At 42.8% G+C, this 19,347-nt stretch overlaps 1 protein-coding gene across 2 annotated transcripts in view; it reads right to left on the bottom strand.

Annotated features, from left to right (window-relative positions):
• Positions 1–2,777: 2,777 nt before the first annotated feature.
• The window catches only part of ANXA8L1 (annexin A8 like 1), a 39,148-nt gene continuing 22,578 nt past the window's right edge, over positions 2,778–19,347 (bottom strand). The window contains exons 10-13 of one of the 2 annotated variants that reach the window (XM_038743863.1): positions 12,730–12,825; positions 10,915–10,973; positions 10,534–10,656; positions 2,778–3,630 (exon numbers count right to left, since the gene is read on the bottom strand). In XM_038743863.1, the coding sequence (XP_038599791.1) occupies positions 3,571–3,630; positions 10,534–10,656; positions 10,915–10,973; positions 12,730–12,825 (338 nt within the window). In that variant the 3' untranslated portion in view covers positions 2,778–3,570. Of the gene's footprint in view, positions 3,631–8,634; positions 8,680–10,533; positions 10,657–10,914; positions 10,974–12,729; positions 12,826–19,347 lie in introns of those variants that run through there. The other variant, XM_038743865.1, reaches the window with a different exon arrangement.

Raw genomic sequence — 19,347 nt, 5'->3', positions numbered from 1 at the left:
CTGCTACAATATCAAGCTACCTCATCCATTGTCTAAGCAGTCCACCGCCCCTCTTTTTGGGGTAGTGGGAGTAGATATAATAATAATAGTATTTGTTAAGCGTTTACTATGTGCCAAGCACTGTTCTAAGCACTGGGGGAGATGCAAGGTAATCCGATTGTCCCACATGAAGCTCACAGTCTTCATCCCCATTGTACAGATGGGGTAACTGAGGCCCAGTGAAGTGAAGTGACTTGCCCAAAGTCACACAGCTGATCGATGGTGGAGCTGGGATTAGAACCTATGACTTCGGACTCCCAAGCCTGGGCTCTCTCCACTAAGCCATGCTACTTCTCTAGTATAGTCCCTGGCACATAGTAAGCACTTAACAAATACCACAATTATTGTTATTATTATTATATTTTCATTTGATGCCTGACAAGAACAATGGGAGAAAAAATTTTGTGTGTGTGGCAGATAAATCAGACCCTACATGTAGAATTAAATCAGAGGATGCAGTGCATTAGCATGATGAAAATCAACCACTTCAACTGGGTGTGATATGATCGGATAAACCCCCCCTCTCCTGGAAGGAGTCTGAGCACCAACTTTGGGCAAATTGAGAAGCAGCGTGGCTCAGTGGAAAGAGCCCGAGCTTGGGAGTCAGAGGTCGTGGGTTCTAATCCCGGCTCCGCCGCTTATCATCATCATCATCATCATCAATCATATTTATTGAGCGCTTACTATGTGCAGAGCACTGTACTAAGCGCTTGGGAAGTACAAATTGGCAACATATAGAGACAGTCCCTACCCAACAGTGGGCTCACAGTCTAAAAGGGGGAGACAGAGAACAAAACCAAACATACTAACAAAATAAAATAAATAGAATAGATATGTACAAGTAAAATAAATAAATAAATAGAGTAATAAATATGTGCAAACATATATGCAGGTGCTGTGGGGAAGGGAAGGAGGTAAGATGGGGGGATGGAGAGGGGGACGAGGGGGAGAGGAAGGAAGGGGCTCAGTCTGGGAAGGCCTCCTGGAGGAGGTGAGCTCTCAGCAGGGTCAGCTGTGTGACTTTGGGCAAGTCACTTCGTTTCTCTGTGCCTCAGTTACCTCATCTGTAAAATGGGGATGAAGATTGTGAGCCCCACGTGGGACAACCTGATCACCTTGTATCCCCCCAGCACTTAGAACAGTGCTTTGCACATAGTAAGTGCTTAATAAATGCCATTATTATTATTATTATTATTAAATTGGTACATGTGGGTCATGTCCAAAATGGGCAGTGAAGTCCAGGGCATTTGGTCAGAGGGAGCTACCAGGACCAGAGTTCAATCAATCAATCAATCAATCAATCCATCAGTGGTATTTATTGAGTGCTTACTGTGTACAGAACACTGGACTAAGATTTTTGAAGAGTACAATATAGCAGAGTTGGTAGACATTTTCCCTGCCCACAATGAACTTTCAGTTTAGAAGGGCTTAGGATTCAGTGGGCTCTGTAAATTGAACAGACAGGGAATGAATTCCCTTCCTTCCCTACCTTCTCCAGGAAGTAGTCTACTAAGGCAGGTGAGACTGTTCTCTGAGTGAACTCAGTGAATGAATGACCTTGACTGTAAACTCGTTATAGGAAGGGAATATGTCTGCTAATTCTGTTGTGTTGTACTCTCCCAAGCACTTAGTTCAGTGCTCTGCACCTAGTAAGTGCTCAGTAAATATCATTGACTGAGTGATTGATCGATGGATGGATGCATGGATGGGTGGAGAGCATATGCTTCCAGGAAAAGCAAAAGAGACAGGTTAACTACAGAACTCTGCTGGCATCTCACAGGATTCCATCTGTAAAATGGGGATTCAAAAACTATTCTCCCTCCTACTTTGACTGTGAGTCCCAGGTGATAGAGGGTCTATAATAATAATAATAAATAAATAATAATAATGGCATTTATTAAGTGCTTACTATGTGCAAAGCACTGTTCTAAGCACTGGGGAGGTTAAAATATGATCAGGTTGTCCCACAGGGGGCTCACAGTCTTCATCCCCATTTTACAGATGAGGTAACTGAGGCACAGAGAAGTGAAATGACTTACCCAAAGTCACACAGCTGACAATTGGCGGAGCAGGGATTTGAACCCATGACCTCTGACTCCAAAGCCCGTGCTCTTTCCACTGAGCTACACTGTCTATGTCCAATCTGATTATCTTGTTCCTACCCCAGTGCTTAGGACAGTGTTTGGCACATAGTAATCACTTAACAAATGCCAAAATCATTTTTATCATTATTATTATTATTATTATGGCATTTGTTAAATGCTTATTATGTGCCAGGCACTGTATTAAGCCTGTTAGGGTAGACACAAGATAATCAGGTTGGACATAGTCCTTAGCCCATATTGGGCTCACAGTTTTAGTCCTTATTTTACAGATGAGGTAACAGGCACGGAGGAGTGAAGTGACTTGCCCAGGGTCACATAGCAGACAAGTGGCAGAGGCGGAATTAGAACGCATGTCCTTCTGATTCACAGGCCCCTGCTCCATCCACCAGGACAGGCTGCTTCTCTCTTGCCACATTCGCCTCCCTATTATTAGTAATAATAATAATAATAGGGAAGGGAATGTAAATTACCCTGGCAAAAACTAACATATAAGTCTCTTGAGCCACAAGACATGTGGTCTAACTACAAGTACTTTAATAATTCCAACTAGCTTTTCATTAGGCTCTTTGTATGCTCATTGACAAATATGAACATGTCCCAATATAATTGCCACTGGGAACAAAAAGACTTTAATGTTTTAATGTATAAATCTTTATTAGCCTGAAAACCACAATAAAGAAATTACAGCTTCCCCAGGCAGCCAGCTCACCCTGATGTGAAGTCATAAACACAATTACTCTCAGTAATTAAGATTTACTCCATTGCTCTGGACCAGCAAGGAACTGGAGACCACTGAGTGTCTCTGAATGTTTTCTTCGGAAGTCATAGAAACCTCATTTTGCCTCATTTTTTCCATAAAGGGTTGTATTTCTAGGGAGAAGTTCAAAAATACTCAAGCTATGGAAAGAAATTTGAAGGTGTCCCATGTGAGTCAGAGGTTGTGTCTGGTGTGATGATTTTGCGCCTACCTCAATGCTTAGTACACAGTAAGTGCTCAATAAATTCAGGGATTACTGTTACCATTATTAAGTCCTATTTTGGTGCTGTCCCAATCAAATTTTGCTCCTAAATGCCTGGGTTGAGTATTTCCTCCAAGATAACTCCCATTAATAGGAAAAAAAACCCAAGTTGCTGTGAAACTACTATATCTGCAGGACATTGAGCAGAATTTCTTTTGAGTTGTTCCCTGAAGCTTTATTTCCTTTGTTTATGCTGTCTTCTGGCTTTGCCTGGATCTAGAACTAAGTGGTAAGATACTTCCATTTGGGTTGGTTCCATACTGGTTAAGGTATCGTCTTAAAAGGCTTGGGGTTTGGAGAGAAATAAAAGAAAATAGAAATATTAAAAATGAAAGCCCAGTGACTTATTTCCTCTCTCATTGGCCTGTGGTCTGGCTTTTATCTTCATCTTTGGCTTCCAAAGTCCTTCAGGAGTCCGTCCCACAGAGGGTCAGCAGGGCTTGCTTATAGTCTCCGCTCGTGTCTCCCTAAAGCAGCAGAAGGGGAATATGGGTAAATAGGAAGAATAAAAGTCAGTTAATTGTATTTCTTGAGCACTTACTGTGTGCAGAGTACTGTACTAAGTGCTTGGGAGAGTGCAGTACAACAATAAACAGACACATTCCCTGCCCACAAGGAGCTAATAGTGTAGAGGAGGAGACAGACATTAATATAAATTACAGACAGGTACATAATAATAATAGGCCTTGTCTCAGAGCTCCAGCAATTGCCTGTAGTGTGACCTTGAGTGAGTCACCTAACTTCTCTCAGCTTCAGTTACTACATCTGTAAAATGTGGATTCAATATGTCTTCTCCCTTCTACTGAGACTGAGAGCACCAGTCTCTGACTTTCTTGTACCTATCCTATCAATCAATCAATCAATCAATCAATCGTATTTATTGAGCGCTTACTGTGTGCAGAGCACTGTACTAAGCGCTTGGGAAGTACAAGTTGGCAACATATAGAGACAGTCTCTACCCAACAGTGGGCTCACAGTCTGAAAGGGGGAGACAGAGAACAAAACCAAACATACTAACAAAATAAAATAAATAGAATAGATATGTACAAGTAAAATAAATAAATAAATAAATAAATAGAGTAATAAATATGTACAAACATATATACATATATACTGGTGCTGTGGGGAAGGGAAGGAGGTAAGATGGGGGGATGGAGATGGGGACGAGGGGGAGAGGAAGGAAGGGGCTCAGTCTGGGAAGGCCTCCTGGAGGAGGTGAGCTCTCAGTAGGGCCTTGAAGGGAGGAAAGTAGGGCCTTGAGTGCTAAGCATAGCAAACATTTAACAAAGACCATGATTATTATTATTATTAGTTCCCACTTGGTGAATTTCTATTTCTGCTACTGCTCTGGTCCCTTTAAAGGCAGAGTAAACCTGAGTATCTATTGGGGTGATGGAAGACTGGGCTGGTAGAACACATTCTGAAAATAGGGGAGTGGACAAAATAAGTACAGGGCACAGAGTGGCAAGTGAAATATACATACCCATATGTTTGATGTGTGTGTGTGTGTGTGTGTGTGTGTGTGTGTGTGTGTGTGTGTGTGTGTGTGTGTGTGTGTGTGTGTTTGTAGGGCGGGGGGGTATGGCTGATGGGATTTGTGCATTATTAACAATCCCTTCAAAAGTGGGAAGGGACAGGCTATTTTAATGCTGTAGAAGCAGTATGAGCTAATGGAAAGAGCATAGGCTTTGGAGTCAGTGGACCTTGGTTCTAATTCCCTCTAGACTGTAAGCCTGTTGTGGGCAGGGATTGTCTCTCTTTTTTATTCTATTGTACTTTCCAACTGCTTTGTACAGTGCTCTGCACACAATAAGGGCTCAATAAAAACAATTGATTGACTTTCTGAGTACTTCCAGCTCCACCATCTGCCTATTGGATGATTTGGGAGAATTTCTTCATCTTTAAAGTGGGGATTCAAAACATATTCTCCCTCCCCCTTGGAGTGTGGGGGATAGGAACTGTTTCAGAACTGTTCATCTTGTATCTACCCCTGTGCTTAGCTCAGTGCATGTCACATAGTAAGTGCTTAACAAATACGCCAAGAAGTATTATTATTGGTGTAATGACTGACTCTATCCCAGGACTTCATTATCTTAAATTTTCCCTTTTCACTTGATATTAAGCACTGCATATAAGGGTGCTCTTTGAGACCAGGGATCTTGCCTACCAACTCTATTGAATTGTACTATTTCAAGCACTTTATACAGTGCTCTGCACCCAGTATGTGCTCTATGAATTCAATTTATTATTATCCGATGAAATTGCTCTAAAAGTTTGTAGAAGGTCCAGGTTTCATGGTGTTACAGATTGGTCAGTACAATTCCTTAAAATGCCTTCAGATTGGTTTGAACCTTGGTATCATGTTGGTGTCACACTATGTTGGTGTCACAGTCTTTTCAGTCTCCTAAATGACATATTATCCTTCTTGGTTTGGCTACCTACCTCTGCCTAGGTAGCAAAATTCAATATCATTCAGTTCTTAGTCACCATTGTAAATCCTTGGCTAATGAAAGGGTAGAGAATGGGTCTATAATCCTGTCACTTGATCAGTTCCCTTCTCAAGGGTTTATTCCTGTCCATTCCATTAGGTTACTATAACTTTCCATGACATTTGACAGATCATAACCAACTTGTACTTCCCAAGTGCTTAGTACAGTGCTCTGCACACAGTAAGTGCTCAGTAAATACGATCGAATGAATAACCCCTAGAACATTTAGGCTAGATAGAGCACAATATTATGGCAAGCTGACTTCTCAGGGGCATTCACCATGCCCCGAATATTCAAGAGAAAAGATCTCTCTCATTTCCAAGAATGTGTTCCTGGAGAAATGAATTAAAGGGGATTGGATGGAAAATGTAAATTCATTTCTATATTGGCCTAATATTCACACAAAAGCTAATCTTGAACTACTAAAATGACAGTACATAGCATGCAAACTGTGGGAAGCTACAGTTTCTTTCCATACATCTTTCCAACATCATCTGGGGTCATGTAATAGCCCTCTTCAACAGATGGGGAACTAGATATTCAGAGAGAGAGAGAGATTGGCAAGTGAGCATTTTGTGACTGTATAGGGATGCACTCATGAAGCGAAATTCTCATTGTCAGATTCCCAAATTGCTATTCTAATAATCAAGCAGCATGGCTTAGTAGATAGAGCGTGGGCCCAGGAGTCAGAGGACCTGAATTCTAATCCTGTCTCTACCTCTTGTCTGCTTTGTGGGCTTGGGTGGGTCACTTCATTTTTTTGTGCCTCAGTTCTCTCATCAGTAAAATGGAGTTTAAAGCTGTGAGCTCCATATGGGACATGGATTCTGTCCAACCTGATTTGTTTAATAACAATAAAAATAATAATGATGTTGGTATTTTTTAAGTGCTTACTATGTGCAAAGCACTCTTCTAAGCATTGGGGAGGATACAAGGTGATCATGTTGTCCCACTTGGGGAATCACAGTCTTAATCCCCATTTTACAGATGAGGTAACTGAGGCACAGAGAAGTCAAGTGATTTGCCCAAAGTCACACAGCTGACAAGTGGTGGAGCCGGGATTTGAACCCATGACCTCTGACTCCCAAGCTTGGGCTCTTTCCATTGAGCCAGCATAGGGCCCGGTACGTAGTAAGCACCTAACCCATGCTCTAGCATTTAGAAAGTGCTTGGCACATACTAAACACTTAACAAATACCATAATTACTAACAAATATTATTATCATTATTGATAAGTCAAATTCCCAGAGGCAGAACTGTGGGTTCCTGGCCCTTCCTAGGGGCTGCTATTTCTCCTGATGCTGAAGAGCAGTATATGGAGGTGTCAATACCTCAGGATTCCCAAAAGGAAGACAGAAGATCATAATGAGTTTTGTAGCATGTCAGCTGTAAGAGGGAAATGACTAATAAATGGCAAATCTCTAGGAGATTTCTGGGCTCCAGATATCTTCTAGAGATTTGCCATTTACTAGTCACACCTCCATCTGGGCTCCAGATGCAATGCAGAGAATAGTTAGATCTGAAGCAAAAACATGCATGATAACCATTTGTTATGGTGCCTTTTGGCTTTTCCTAGAGCCCTATTTGTGGAAATAAGGATGGAAAGCTGTACTGTTGTGCCTGGAAATGTCGGCTTCAATTTACTGTAACCACTAGACATTTTCATTGCTTAGGAGTTCTGCTTATCCTTGAATCCCAGAGGTGGAAGGAATCTAATCTGGCCATTTAGCTACTGTCCTTGCCACAAGGAACATCCCAATGCATGTGTGTGGCCCTTGATATCTTGGTCAAACTCCTTAAGAGACTCACTCTCCAACTCTGCCTGATTTAAGCCCTAGAGCTAAACACAGCCCTTGCATTTTGCAGAGAGGAAAGATGAGGGACCCTTGTCATTTTTTTCTTGGCATTTTTTTATGGATTGTGAAGATGGCTGCCCATTCCATGAGAAAATTAACGTTCAGTCAAGACCTTAAAGAAGGGTCATTAGTCAGCCTGACAGAAGATGACATAGATTACGTAAAGCATATTTTATTTATGGAGCAATGTCCCTTGGGAAGTCCTTTCAGCGGGACTTGGGCCTCATTTCCAAGTGAGAGGAGTCAACCAGAGCTACATTCTGGGGAAAGAGCAGAATTTCACTCATTCCAAAGATTGAATTAAGCAACCACATTGTGCAGGGCTCTGTAGCAATCAATTGATCAATCATATTTATTAATTTATTATATTTCTTATCATATTTATTACTTTGTGCAGAGCATTGCATTAAGTGTTTGGGATAGTACAATATAACAGGAGTTGGTAGACACGTTCCCTGCCCATAGGAAGTTTATGGTCTAGAGTGACAGTCCCTGGAGGAGCAGAATATGTAGAGCACGGGCCTGGGTTCCAGTCCTGACTCTGCCACTTGCCTGCTGTGTGACCTTAGGAAAGTCATTTCACTTCTCTGGTCCTCAGTTTCCTCCTCTGGAAAATGGGCATGAAATACTCCTTTCCTATTAGACTATGAGGCTCCTGGGGGACCAGCCTGCATCTAACTGTACTGTATCTACCCCAATGTCTAGAACAATGCTTAACACTTACTAAGCACTTAATAAACACCACTATTATTATTATTATAGGGTGAAACCAGTTCAAAGAAAGATGGATTCACTGAATTGACCCTAGCCCGTCTTCATGATTCTTTCAGCTGTGGATCTAAACTGACTTTCTAAACCATGGGAAATTTATTTATTCTTCTGCCTCAAATTTTACTCATTCAATCATATGTATTGAGAGTTTACTGTGTTCAGAGCACTGTACTGAGTGCTTGGGAGAGTATAATACAACAATAAACAGACACATTCCCTGCCCACAACAAGCTCCCAGTCTGGGGAACACACATTTAGGCATTCTTCCAGGCAAAGAAAACTCACCTTTTTCCTTCTACTCTGGTGTTCTCCCTTTGGCCATTCTCATGGTGGAGCAGAAAACTTGTGCTGGTGTGCATTAGGGGCCCAGTCATGAGGCAGAAGGTAGCTAACTATCATTCTTGGAGAAAACAAGAAAACTGTGTTTTCTGGCACTTCCCCACCTCACCTCACTCCTGGCCATGCCCACCTTCACGTGCTGGGTTTGACCATTGTGCCACTTCAATCAATGAACCATATTTACTGAGCACTTACTGTGTGCAGAGCACTGTACTATGCACTTGGGAGAGTACAATACAACCATAAACAGTCACATTCCCTGCCCACAACGGGCTTATGGTCTGGAGTGGGGAGACATACAATAATACAAATAATATTACAGATATGTACATAAATGTTGTGGGGTTGGGAGGGGGAAAGAGCAAAGGGAGCAAGTCAGGGCAGCACAGAAGGAGTGGGAGATGAGGAAAAGTGGGGCTTAGTCTGGGAAGGCCTCTTGGAGAAGATATGCCTTCAATAAAGCTTTGAACGGGGGGAGAGTAATTGTCTGTTGGATTAGAGGAAGGAGAGTGAGACAGCATGGCTCGGTGGAAAGAGTCCGGGCTTTGGAGTCAGAGGTCATGGGTTCGAATCCCAGCTCTGCCAATTGTCAGCTGTGAGACTTTGGGCAAGTCACTTAACTTCTCTGTGCCTCAGTTACCTTATCTGTAAAAGGGGGATTAAGACTTGTGGGACAACCTGATCACCTTGTAACCTCCCCAGTGCTTAGAGCAGTGTTTTGCACATAGTAAGTGCTTAATAAATACCATTTAAAAAAAAGAGTGTTCTAGGCCAGAGGCAGGAGGTGGGCTAAGGGTCTACAGGTGAATAAAGGTAACCTGAATTGCAGTCAATCTCTAATTTGGCTTAAAAATTAGTCACTGAACCTTGAGCAATAATAACTATAATAATAACTGTGATATTATTACCCAACCTCACAATACTTATGGAACTATTTTAATACTCTATTATTTCTTCTATTCATCATCTGCGTTTAAGCCTGCCTCCCCCATAGACTTTAGAGAAGCAGCATGGCTCATTGGAAAGAGCCCGGGCTTGGGAGTCGGAGGTCATGGGTTCTAATGCCGACTCTGCCACTTTTCAGCTGTGTGACTTTGGGTAAGTCATTTCCCTGCTCTGTGTCTCAGTTACCTCATCTGTAAAAGGAGGATTAAGAGTGTGAGCCCCACGTGGGACAACCTGATTACCTTGTATCTACCCCAGTGCTTAGAACAGTGCTTGGCACATACTAAGCACTTAACAAATACCAAAATCATTAAACTCCTTGTGGGCAGGGAACATGGCTACTAACTCAGTTCTATTGGACTTTTCCGAAAGCTTAATACAGTGCGCTGCACACAGTAAGCACTCGATAAATACCATTGATTGATATTTCTTTGTGCTTACTATGTGCCAAACATGGGATGGATACAATATAAGCAGAAAAGTGAAGACCCTATCCCACAGTCTGAGGGAGGGAAAACATATTTAATCCCCATTTTACAAATGAGGAAATTGAGGCATGGAGAAATTAAGTGACTTGCCCAAGGTCACACAGCAGTCACGTGGATTAGAACTCAGGTCTTCTGTCCTCCAGGCCTGTGCTCTTTCTACCTGATCATGTTGTTTCTCAATATGGTATGTGTAGACCCTGGGAAAGTCACTTCACTTCTCGGGGCTTCATTTACCTCATCTGTAAAATGGTGATTGAGACTGTGAGCCCCACATGGGTCAGCAGGGACTGCGTCCAACTTGATTTGTTTGTATCCACCCCTGCGTTTAGTACAATGCCTGGCACATAATAAGCACTTAACAAATACCACCACTGTTATTATAGGCTAACTGTCAGCTTGTTCTGATAGTTACACTCCAAGAGGTGTCTCAGTCTGAATTCAGTGATTCCGAGAGCTTCCCACCTTATCAACTCACCACTTACCATGATCATACTGGAGAGGGTCTGACCGTACAGCTTCTTGAACTCACATTTGATGAGGTTTAAGTCAATTTCACTCCTCGAAACGATATTCCTTATGAGGGTCCCGTCACGGGTCCCTGCTCCCTGTAACCAACACAGCATCAAAAAGTGTTTACCGAGGGTCTGTTCAGTGCAGCCGTGTGAAGAGGCGAGCAAGCAAAAATGGGCTTTCATGAAGCTATTTGTAGAATGGCTGCATTTGGGAAATGGGACATAATGTCAGCGTTTGGACATTCACAAATGAATAGATCAGGTGAAACAATAGCAATTTGGATTCTGCTCCTCCTGGGGTGACCTAGAAGGAAAAGAAAATGACAAAGAAGATTTCTATAATGGTCTTACCTTCATCGAATAGTAGAGTCTCTCGGCAAAGTAACTGTGGATGTTCTTGGTGCACTTCACTAGACAAAGAAGAAGCTGCAGTTAGTTAGACCCTAGACACAACTCAATAATGGGAATTTGGTGAGTCGGGTATACGGAGGACATGGCAGTTGTTCTTTGTGAGGAGGTGGTGCTCTAATAACCTCTGGTAGACTTTGATAGACCCCTGTAGGATCTGCTTACAGTAGAAAGGGACAGTTTTTCCAGACGTGGTTTCACTGATGTAGCCTCTGTGTTATGGTGAGAGATGACAGTAAGACTGGGCCAAAAGAGGAGAGGAATGAGGGAGTCTGAATTGGGTTTGGAAAGAGTTACATCATGACTGCCTCACATGTTCAGAAGTGGGACAGGAAACCGGAGGTGTGAACACAGACACGGAGACGGGATGTGAATTTACGGCTGAGTGGTGATGAAGACATTTCTGCCAACCCTATGCGAAATGTGTGCCAAAGTCCAGGATTCTGCTACATTCTAATCTTGCCTCTTGCATGCACTTAAAGTGGATCTGAATAATAATAATAATAATAACTGTGGTATTTGTTAAGTGCTTACTATGGTTCCAAGCACTGTACTAAGTGCTGGGGTGGACACAAGCCAATTGGGTTGGACACAGTCCCTGTTCCAAATGGGGCTGACAGTCTCAATCCCCATTTTCCAGATGAATGTAACTGAGGCCCAGAAAAGTGAAATGACTCACTCAAGGTCACACAGTAGACATGTGGCCAAGTCAGGATTAGAACCCCTGACCTTCTGATTCCCAAGCCCATGCTCTATCCAATAGATCACACTGCTTCTCTACCTGAGAGGGTCAAGAAAATGCCTTAGCAGTTCTAGATTTATGACTGTGGATGTGTGCTCGGGGGAAGACTGATGTGCCCTGTGGTGAGTGCACTGATGAAATGGGATATTGCAGGCAGGATGGTTACAGCCAGAGACTGAGCAGAGGCTACAAGGGCAGAATCTTCCTTCCTAAGAAAAAAATGGTGGTGGTGTGTGTGTGTGTAACCATCACCCCAAATTTCAATTACAGTATTGGTATTGTCTTTGACGGTTAATAGACTGAATTCACTCTGCCAGATTTTTCAAATTCAAATTTGAGAATTAGCAGGTATTTGTGATCATAGGGTTGTAAGAACTAGTTTGCTTCAATCAGACAATTGTTTAACTGGGTGCTGGGGAAAACCCGGGCTGAAATACAATTTGCTTGGAAGACTTTTGACTCTTGCAAGAGGGATTTGAGAAGGTGTGGGGCGATTGGAGGAAGAGGTCAGGAGGGAAAAGTGTAGGTGTTCCCCTGGGAACTTTTAATGTCTGCCCTTCAGGAGGCACAGACTGCAGCTCCTGGGAGAATTCCCTGCAGGAACCCATTTCACTGTAAATAAAACTCTGTCGTCATTGCTTAAAGACTTTCAACTTGGCAAAGACAAGTGTCTTGAAAAAGATTTCTAAAATCGTGGCTCAGTGGAAAGAGCCCAGGCTTTGGAGTCAGAGGTCATGGGTTCGAATCCCGGCTCCGCCACATGTCTGCTGTGTGACCTTGGGCAAGTCACTTAACTTCTCTGAGCCTCAGTGACCTCATCTGTAAAATGGGGATGAAGACTGTGAGCCCCCCGTGGGACAACCTGATCACCTTGTATCCCCCCCAGCGCTTAGAACAGTGCTTTGCACATAGTAAGTGCTTAACAAATGCCATAATTAATAAATTAATTAATCAATTAATTAATTAACCGAGATCATCCAGAATGTCTCACACTGAGATTATCCAGAATCCCTTACCCACAGTCAGCATGGCCTCCTCCAGAGAGCCATGGGTCTCACTCCTGATGCTGTCTTCGATGCTCTTATTGGCAATTTTCTGGTATTCCTCAAACACTGGGAGAAAGAAGAACACAGATGAACCAACCTCAGAGTGCATTCAATGCCACAAATCCTAAAGTGATAGTTTGGCTCTGCAGGCTGGAAACCTGAGGGAATGTGATGCTAATTCTGGCTCTGCTATTTTCTCTGTTCCTTTACCTATCTATCCATCTATCCGATTTTGCACATATGTATTAAGGCTGCATGTAATTTAAATATGGAGGCTGTTCCCAGTGGGTCCACCCTAGCAGTCATTCAGTCAACCATATCTTTTGAGCTCATACTGTGTGCAGAGCACTGTCTAGGTGCTTGGGGGACTACAATATAACAATAAACAGAATGATCTGCTTCTTGCTAAACTCTGCAGAAAACTTGCGGAATCCAGCAAGAATCAGAGCAGCAACAGCAGGAGACTCCCGCCATCTTCAAAGCCCTATTAAAATCACACGTCCTCCAGGAAGGCTTCCTTGACTAATAATAATTATAGTATTTGTTAAGTGCTTATTATATGCCGGGCACTGTACTAAACACTGGGGTGGATACAAGCAAATTGGGTTGGACACAGTCCTTGTCCCACGTGGGGCTCACAGTCTCAATCCTCATTTTACAGATGAGGAAACTGAGGCCCAGAGAAGTGAAATGACTTGCCCAAGGTCCCACAGCAGACAAGTGGTGGAGCCAGGATTAGAACCCATATACACTTAAGGTACTCATCCTATCCCCACCTCCAAAACATTTATGAATACACCATTGTACCTGGTTGCTTCCCCTACCTGTAGTTCATTTTACCCTCTGTCTCCTTCAGTAAACTGTGCAGAGATTGAGCCTATTAACTCTATTGTATTCTCCCAAACATTTAGTACAGCAAATGTTCAATAAATACCCTCGATTGATTGATGATTGAGAATATCCATCAACCTTTCCATCACTGCCATCTCCAACTCTGACTCGCTACTACTCTGCTCTGATTTAATCTGGCGAGGGATGCGTCTGGGTGAGGGTGTGGAGGGTTAAGTGTCTGCCGGGCTAGCATGTATTTTGGTGGATAAAAATGTGTGTGTGTTGTCGGGGAGGGTGCCTAGTACTTACCCAAGTTCTCAGTACATGCTCTACACAAAGGAAGGCTCAATAAATATGATTGATTGATAGATGATGGGTGAGTAACTGGCTGGGAGACAGATGTATAAGTGAATCAATCCATCAGTGGCATTTACTGAGTGCTTACTTTGTATGTATGGTCCTCTAGGCTGTAAGCTCTCTGTTGGCAGGGAATGTGTTTGTTATATTGTTATAATGTACTCTCCCAAGAGTTTACTTTAGTGCTTTGCACAGAGTAAGCAGTCAATAAATAATAATAATAATGACATTTGTTAAGTGCTTACTATGTGCAAAGCACTGTTCTAAGTGATGGGGGGATACAAGGTGATCAGGTTGTCCCACGTGGGGCTCACAGTCTTAATCCCCATTTTACAGATGAGGGAACTGAGGCTCAGAGAAGTTAAGTGACTTACCCAAGGTCACACAGCTGACAAGTGGAGGAGCCAGGATTCAAACCCTTGACCTCTGTCTCCCAAGCCCGGGGTCTTTGCACTGAGCCACGCTGCTTCTCTAAATACAATTGATTGACTGACTAACTGCAGAGTCCAGTACTAAGTAGAGAAGCAGCGGGGCTCAGTGGAAAGAGCCCGGGCTTTGGAGTCAGAGGTCATGGGTTAATTTCCCTGCTCCGCCAATTGTCAGCTGTGTGACTTTGGGCAAGTCACTTTGGGCAAGTCACTTAACTTCTCTGTGCCTCAGTTACCTCATCTGTAAAATGAGGATGAAGACCTTGAGCCCCCCATGGGAGGGCTTTGCACTTAGTAAGCTCTTAATAAATGCTATCATTATTATTATTATTTGGAGAGTTCAATTGAATTAGTAGACATTATTCCTGCCTTTAGGAGTTTACAGTCTAAAAGAGATGTGCGGTGAGGGGCAGATGAGGGGAAGGGAGGGAGGCAAGAGAGTAGGTATTAAGGGACAGATGGGATGGTGGTGTGTATTTATGTGTGTTGGGAGGTGTGGGGGGTTTCCCTGTCCATCACATCTCCTCCAGAAAGCCTTCAACTCATCTCTCAGCTTCCCACAACTTATTTTCCTCCCTACTTATGTATTTTAGTCCCCACCCCTAAACACTTGTGAGTTACCACAAGGCTGAAAAATGCAAATTGTATCTTGGAGTGGTTATAGAGAATGACTAATTTAAATATTTGAAAAGCACTTTTTAAGATATAAAAGGTTATGATTTTAGCATTAATCTTCCCAGACCCAAGAGTCCTCATCTTTTCAGTCTGTTCTCCTGTAGAAGCTGTGTCATCCCCCTTAGCAGATACCACAGTTGCTCTGACTAGCCTCTCGTCTATTTCACTGCCCTTCACAGTCCTTTTTTGGCTCTGCTGTGTGGTGGACTGAGCCATGCATATTATTCCAGGAACAGGCATAACTGCTTTTATAGGGTGATAAAGTGTTGCCTTAGTTTGTAATACCCTTCCTCTCGCAGTCCAGTGTCTCAATAAGGTTTTAGATAAACACTGTAGCAGAATGATGAACAGTGCCTCCAAAATCGATTCTCTGTGTCCTCACTGAGAGCTCTGTGATCATCATTTTTTCCTTGGAGTGGGGAATGATAACCTTAGATCCTTTTCTTTTCACTTCATCACATCGAACTTCATCTTCCCCTTTTCTTCCTCTCTCAAAACTTTGTCTGACAATTAGGCTGGTCCTGACTAGAGGAAGAACTTGGAATTTTCTTCTACTAATAATAAGAATAATAATTTTCTGTTAAACACTTACCCTGTGCCAGGATTGTGCTAAACTCTGGGGTAGATACAATGTAGTAGGATTGGACACAATCCCTGTCTTAAATGATGATGGCATTTATTAAGCACTTACTCCGTGCCAAGCACTGTTCTAAGCACTGAGACTTTTTAGCGCTTACTATGTGCCAAACACTGTTCTAAACGCTGGGGTAGATACAAGCTTATCAGGTTGTCCCACGTGGGGCTCACAGTCTTAATCTCCATTTTACAGATGAGGTAACTGAGGCACAGAGTTAAGTTAAGTGACTTGCCCAAAGTCACACAGCTGACTAGTGGTGGAGCCAGGATTCAAACCCACGAGCTCTGATTCCCAAGCCCGTGCTCTTTCCACTAAGCCACCCTCAGTCTGTGGGTGAGGAAGAACAAGTCTTTAATCCCCATTTTATAGATGGGAAAACTGAGACTGAGAAAATCAAGTGACTTGCCCAAGGTAACTCAGATGGCAAGTGATGGAGCCGAGATTAGAACAGTTTTCCTGATGCCCAGTCCCTACGTCTTCCCTGTTTTACAAGCCTGGAATCTTGACATTATCCTTGACTCATCTCTCATTCAACCTGCATATTCAGTCTGTTACCAAATCCAGTTGATTCTTCCTTCATAACATTTCTAGAATCCTCTCTTCCCTACCTCCTACCTGCCTCCCCTCTTGAGTCCTTACTTCACTCTGCTGCTCAGATCACTTTTTAAAATAAAACAGTTCAGTCCATTTTCCTCACTTCTCAAAATCCTTCAGTCATTATCAAACAGAAACTTCTTAGCATCAGCTTTAATAATAATAATAATGACATTTATTAAGTGCTTATTATGTGCAGAGCACTGTTCTAACCACTGGGGAGGTTAAAAGGTGATCAGGTTATCCCACAGGGGGCTCACAGTCTTAATCCCCATTTTACAGATGAGGTAACTGAGGCCCAGAGAAGTTAGGTGACTTTCCTAAAGTCACACAGCTGACAATTGGCAGAGCTGGGATTTGAACCCATGACCTCTGACTCTAAAGCCTGGGCTCTTTCCACTGAGCAGCACTGCTTCTCTTTAAGCCACTCAATCATCTCTCGCCCTCCTACCTTACCTTGCGAATCTCCAAATAGAATCCACTACACACACTTTCCTCCACTAATTCAAACTGCACAGTGTACCTCGATGTCATCTGTCTAGCTGATGTATCCTTACTCCAGTCCTCTGTCTGGCCTAAATCTCCTTTCCTCTTCATAAACGACAAACAACCTGTCTTCCCAACTTCAAAGCCTTCCTCATATTTCCTCCAAGAGCCTTCCTCAAGTAATCATTTATTTCCTTAATTATTCACCCTAAATTATTCTGTGTCACCTATGCAGTTGGGTCTGTAATAATAATAATAATAATAATAATAATAATAATAATAATAATGGCATTTGTTAAGTGTTTACTATGTGCAAAGCCCTGTTCTAAGTGCTGGGGAGGATACAAGGTGATCAGGTTGTCCTATGTGGGGCTCACAGTTTTAATCCCCAATTTACAGATGAGGTTACTGAGGCTCAGAGAAGTTAAGTGACTTGCCCAAGGTCACACAGCAGACATGTGACAGAGTTAGGATTCGAACCCATGACCTCCGACTCCAAAGCCCGTGCTCTTTTCACTAAGCCACACTGCTTCTCTACCTATAAGCACTTTGATACTCCCCACACCCCAGCCCCTTAGCACTTATGTACCTATCCTTATACTCTGCCACTTTCCCTAAGTACAATTTATATTAACATCTTCCACCTTCCTACACGCTTACCTCTAGATTTTAACCTCACTGTGGGCAGGGAACATGCCTACCAACTCTATCTTATTGCTCTCTCCCCAGAACTTAGTACCATGCTCTGAACACAGTAATCAATCGCATTTATTAAGTGCTTACTGTGTGCAGAGCACTGTATTGAGCGCTTGGGAGACTATGATATAACAGAGTTGGCAGACTCATTCCCTGACCACAATGAGTTTAAAGTCTTGAGTAAGCGTGAGTTTGAAGTCTAAAGTAAGCACTCAATAAATACCATTGATTGATTGATTGATAGGTATAATAATGATAATAATAATAATGGCATTTATTAAGCACTTACTATGTGCAAAGCACTGTTCTAAGTGCTGGGGATCAGGTTGTCCCAAGGGGGGGCTCACAGTCTTAATCCCCATTTTACAGATGAGGGAACTGAGGGCCAGAGAAGTTAAATGACTTGCCCAAAGTCACACAGCTGACAATTAGAGGAGCTGATATTTGAACCCTTGACCTCTGACTCCAAAGCCCGGGCTCTTTCCACTGAGTCACGCTGCTTCTCAAGGAGGAGCTTCTCAAGGAGCTATGTTCCTTGAGGGCAGGTATCAACATGGCTTAATGGTCAGAGCATGCGTCTGGGAGTTAGAGGACCTGAGTTCTAATTCCAGCTCCTTTACTTGCTTGGCATATGCCCTTGGGCAAATCTCTTAATTTCTTTGTGCTTCATTTTCCTCAACTATTAAATGGAGAATTACAATACTCATTCTTCCTCTTAGTCTGTGAGCCCTAATTCAGATGAGGATTGCATTCAACCTGATTAACTTGCACTTACCCCATCCCTGAGAAGCAGTGGCTTAGTGGATAGAGCACAGACCTGACAGTCTGAAGGTCCTGGGTTCTAATCCCTGCTCTGCCACTTATCTGCTGTATGACCTTGGGCAAATCACTTAACTTCTCTGGGCCTCAGCTACTTCATCTGTAAAATGGGGATTAAGAGTGTGAGCCTCATGTGGCACAGGGACTTTGTCCAACATGATTGACTTGTATCTACTCCTATGCTTAGAACAGTACTTGGCACATACTAAGGATTCAACAAGTACCATAATTATTATTATTGTTATTATTAGAGCAGATATTAACACATAATAAGGGCTGAACAAATGCCAACCCCCCAATCCCCACAAAAAAGAATTGGGTGCACCAAATCTATTGTACTGTATTCTGCCTAGTTTGTTGAACAGTAGCCTGCACAAAGTGCTCAATCATTACCATTTATTGATTGATTACTTCTTCTAGGAACTCCAAGACAGCACAACTCTCCCTGTTTCATAAAGAAACACTAGTGAACCACCTTAAGCAGCGTGGCTCAGTGGAAAGAGAATGGGCTTTGGAGTCAGAGATCATGGGTTCAAATCCCAGCTCCACCAGTTGTCAGCTGTGTGACTTTGGGCTAGTCACTTAACTTCTCTGTGCCTCAGTTACCTCATCTGTAAAATGGGGATTAAGATTGTGAGCCCCACTTGGGACAACCTGATCACCTTGTAACCTCCCCAGTGCTTAGAACAGTGCTTTACACATAGTAAGTGCTTAATAAATGCCATTATTATTATTATTATTAATCCACCCTCCATTCAATCCACTGAATCCACCAATCCATTGTTGGCTCACATATTATTATTGTTGGGGCATTTATTAAGTGCTTACTGTGTGTCAAACACTGTTTTAAGCACTGGGGTAGATAACACTTAATCAGGCTGGACACAGTATCTGTCCCACATGGGGCTCACAGACTAAGTAGGAGGGAGAACAGGTATTTAATCCCCATTTTACAGTTGAAGAAACTGAAGCATGGGTAAGTACATTTTCCAAGGCCACACAGCAGGTACATGGTGGGCATCCTGGATTAGAACCTAGGTCCATGCTCTTTCCACAGGGCAATTC

Source organism: Tachyglossus aculeatus, chromosome 3, assembly GCF_015852505.1.
Source record: "Tachyglossus aculeatus isolate mTacAcu1 chromosome 3, mTacAcu1.pri, whole genome shotgun sequence".
In the NCBI taxonomy this organism is placed as follows: domain Eukaryota; kingdom Metazoa; phylum Chordata; class Mammalia; order Monotremata; family Tachyglossidae; genus Tachyglossus; species Tachyglossus aculeatus.
This window is presented reverse-complemented; position numbering and strand designations above follow the sequence as displayed.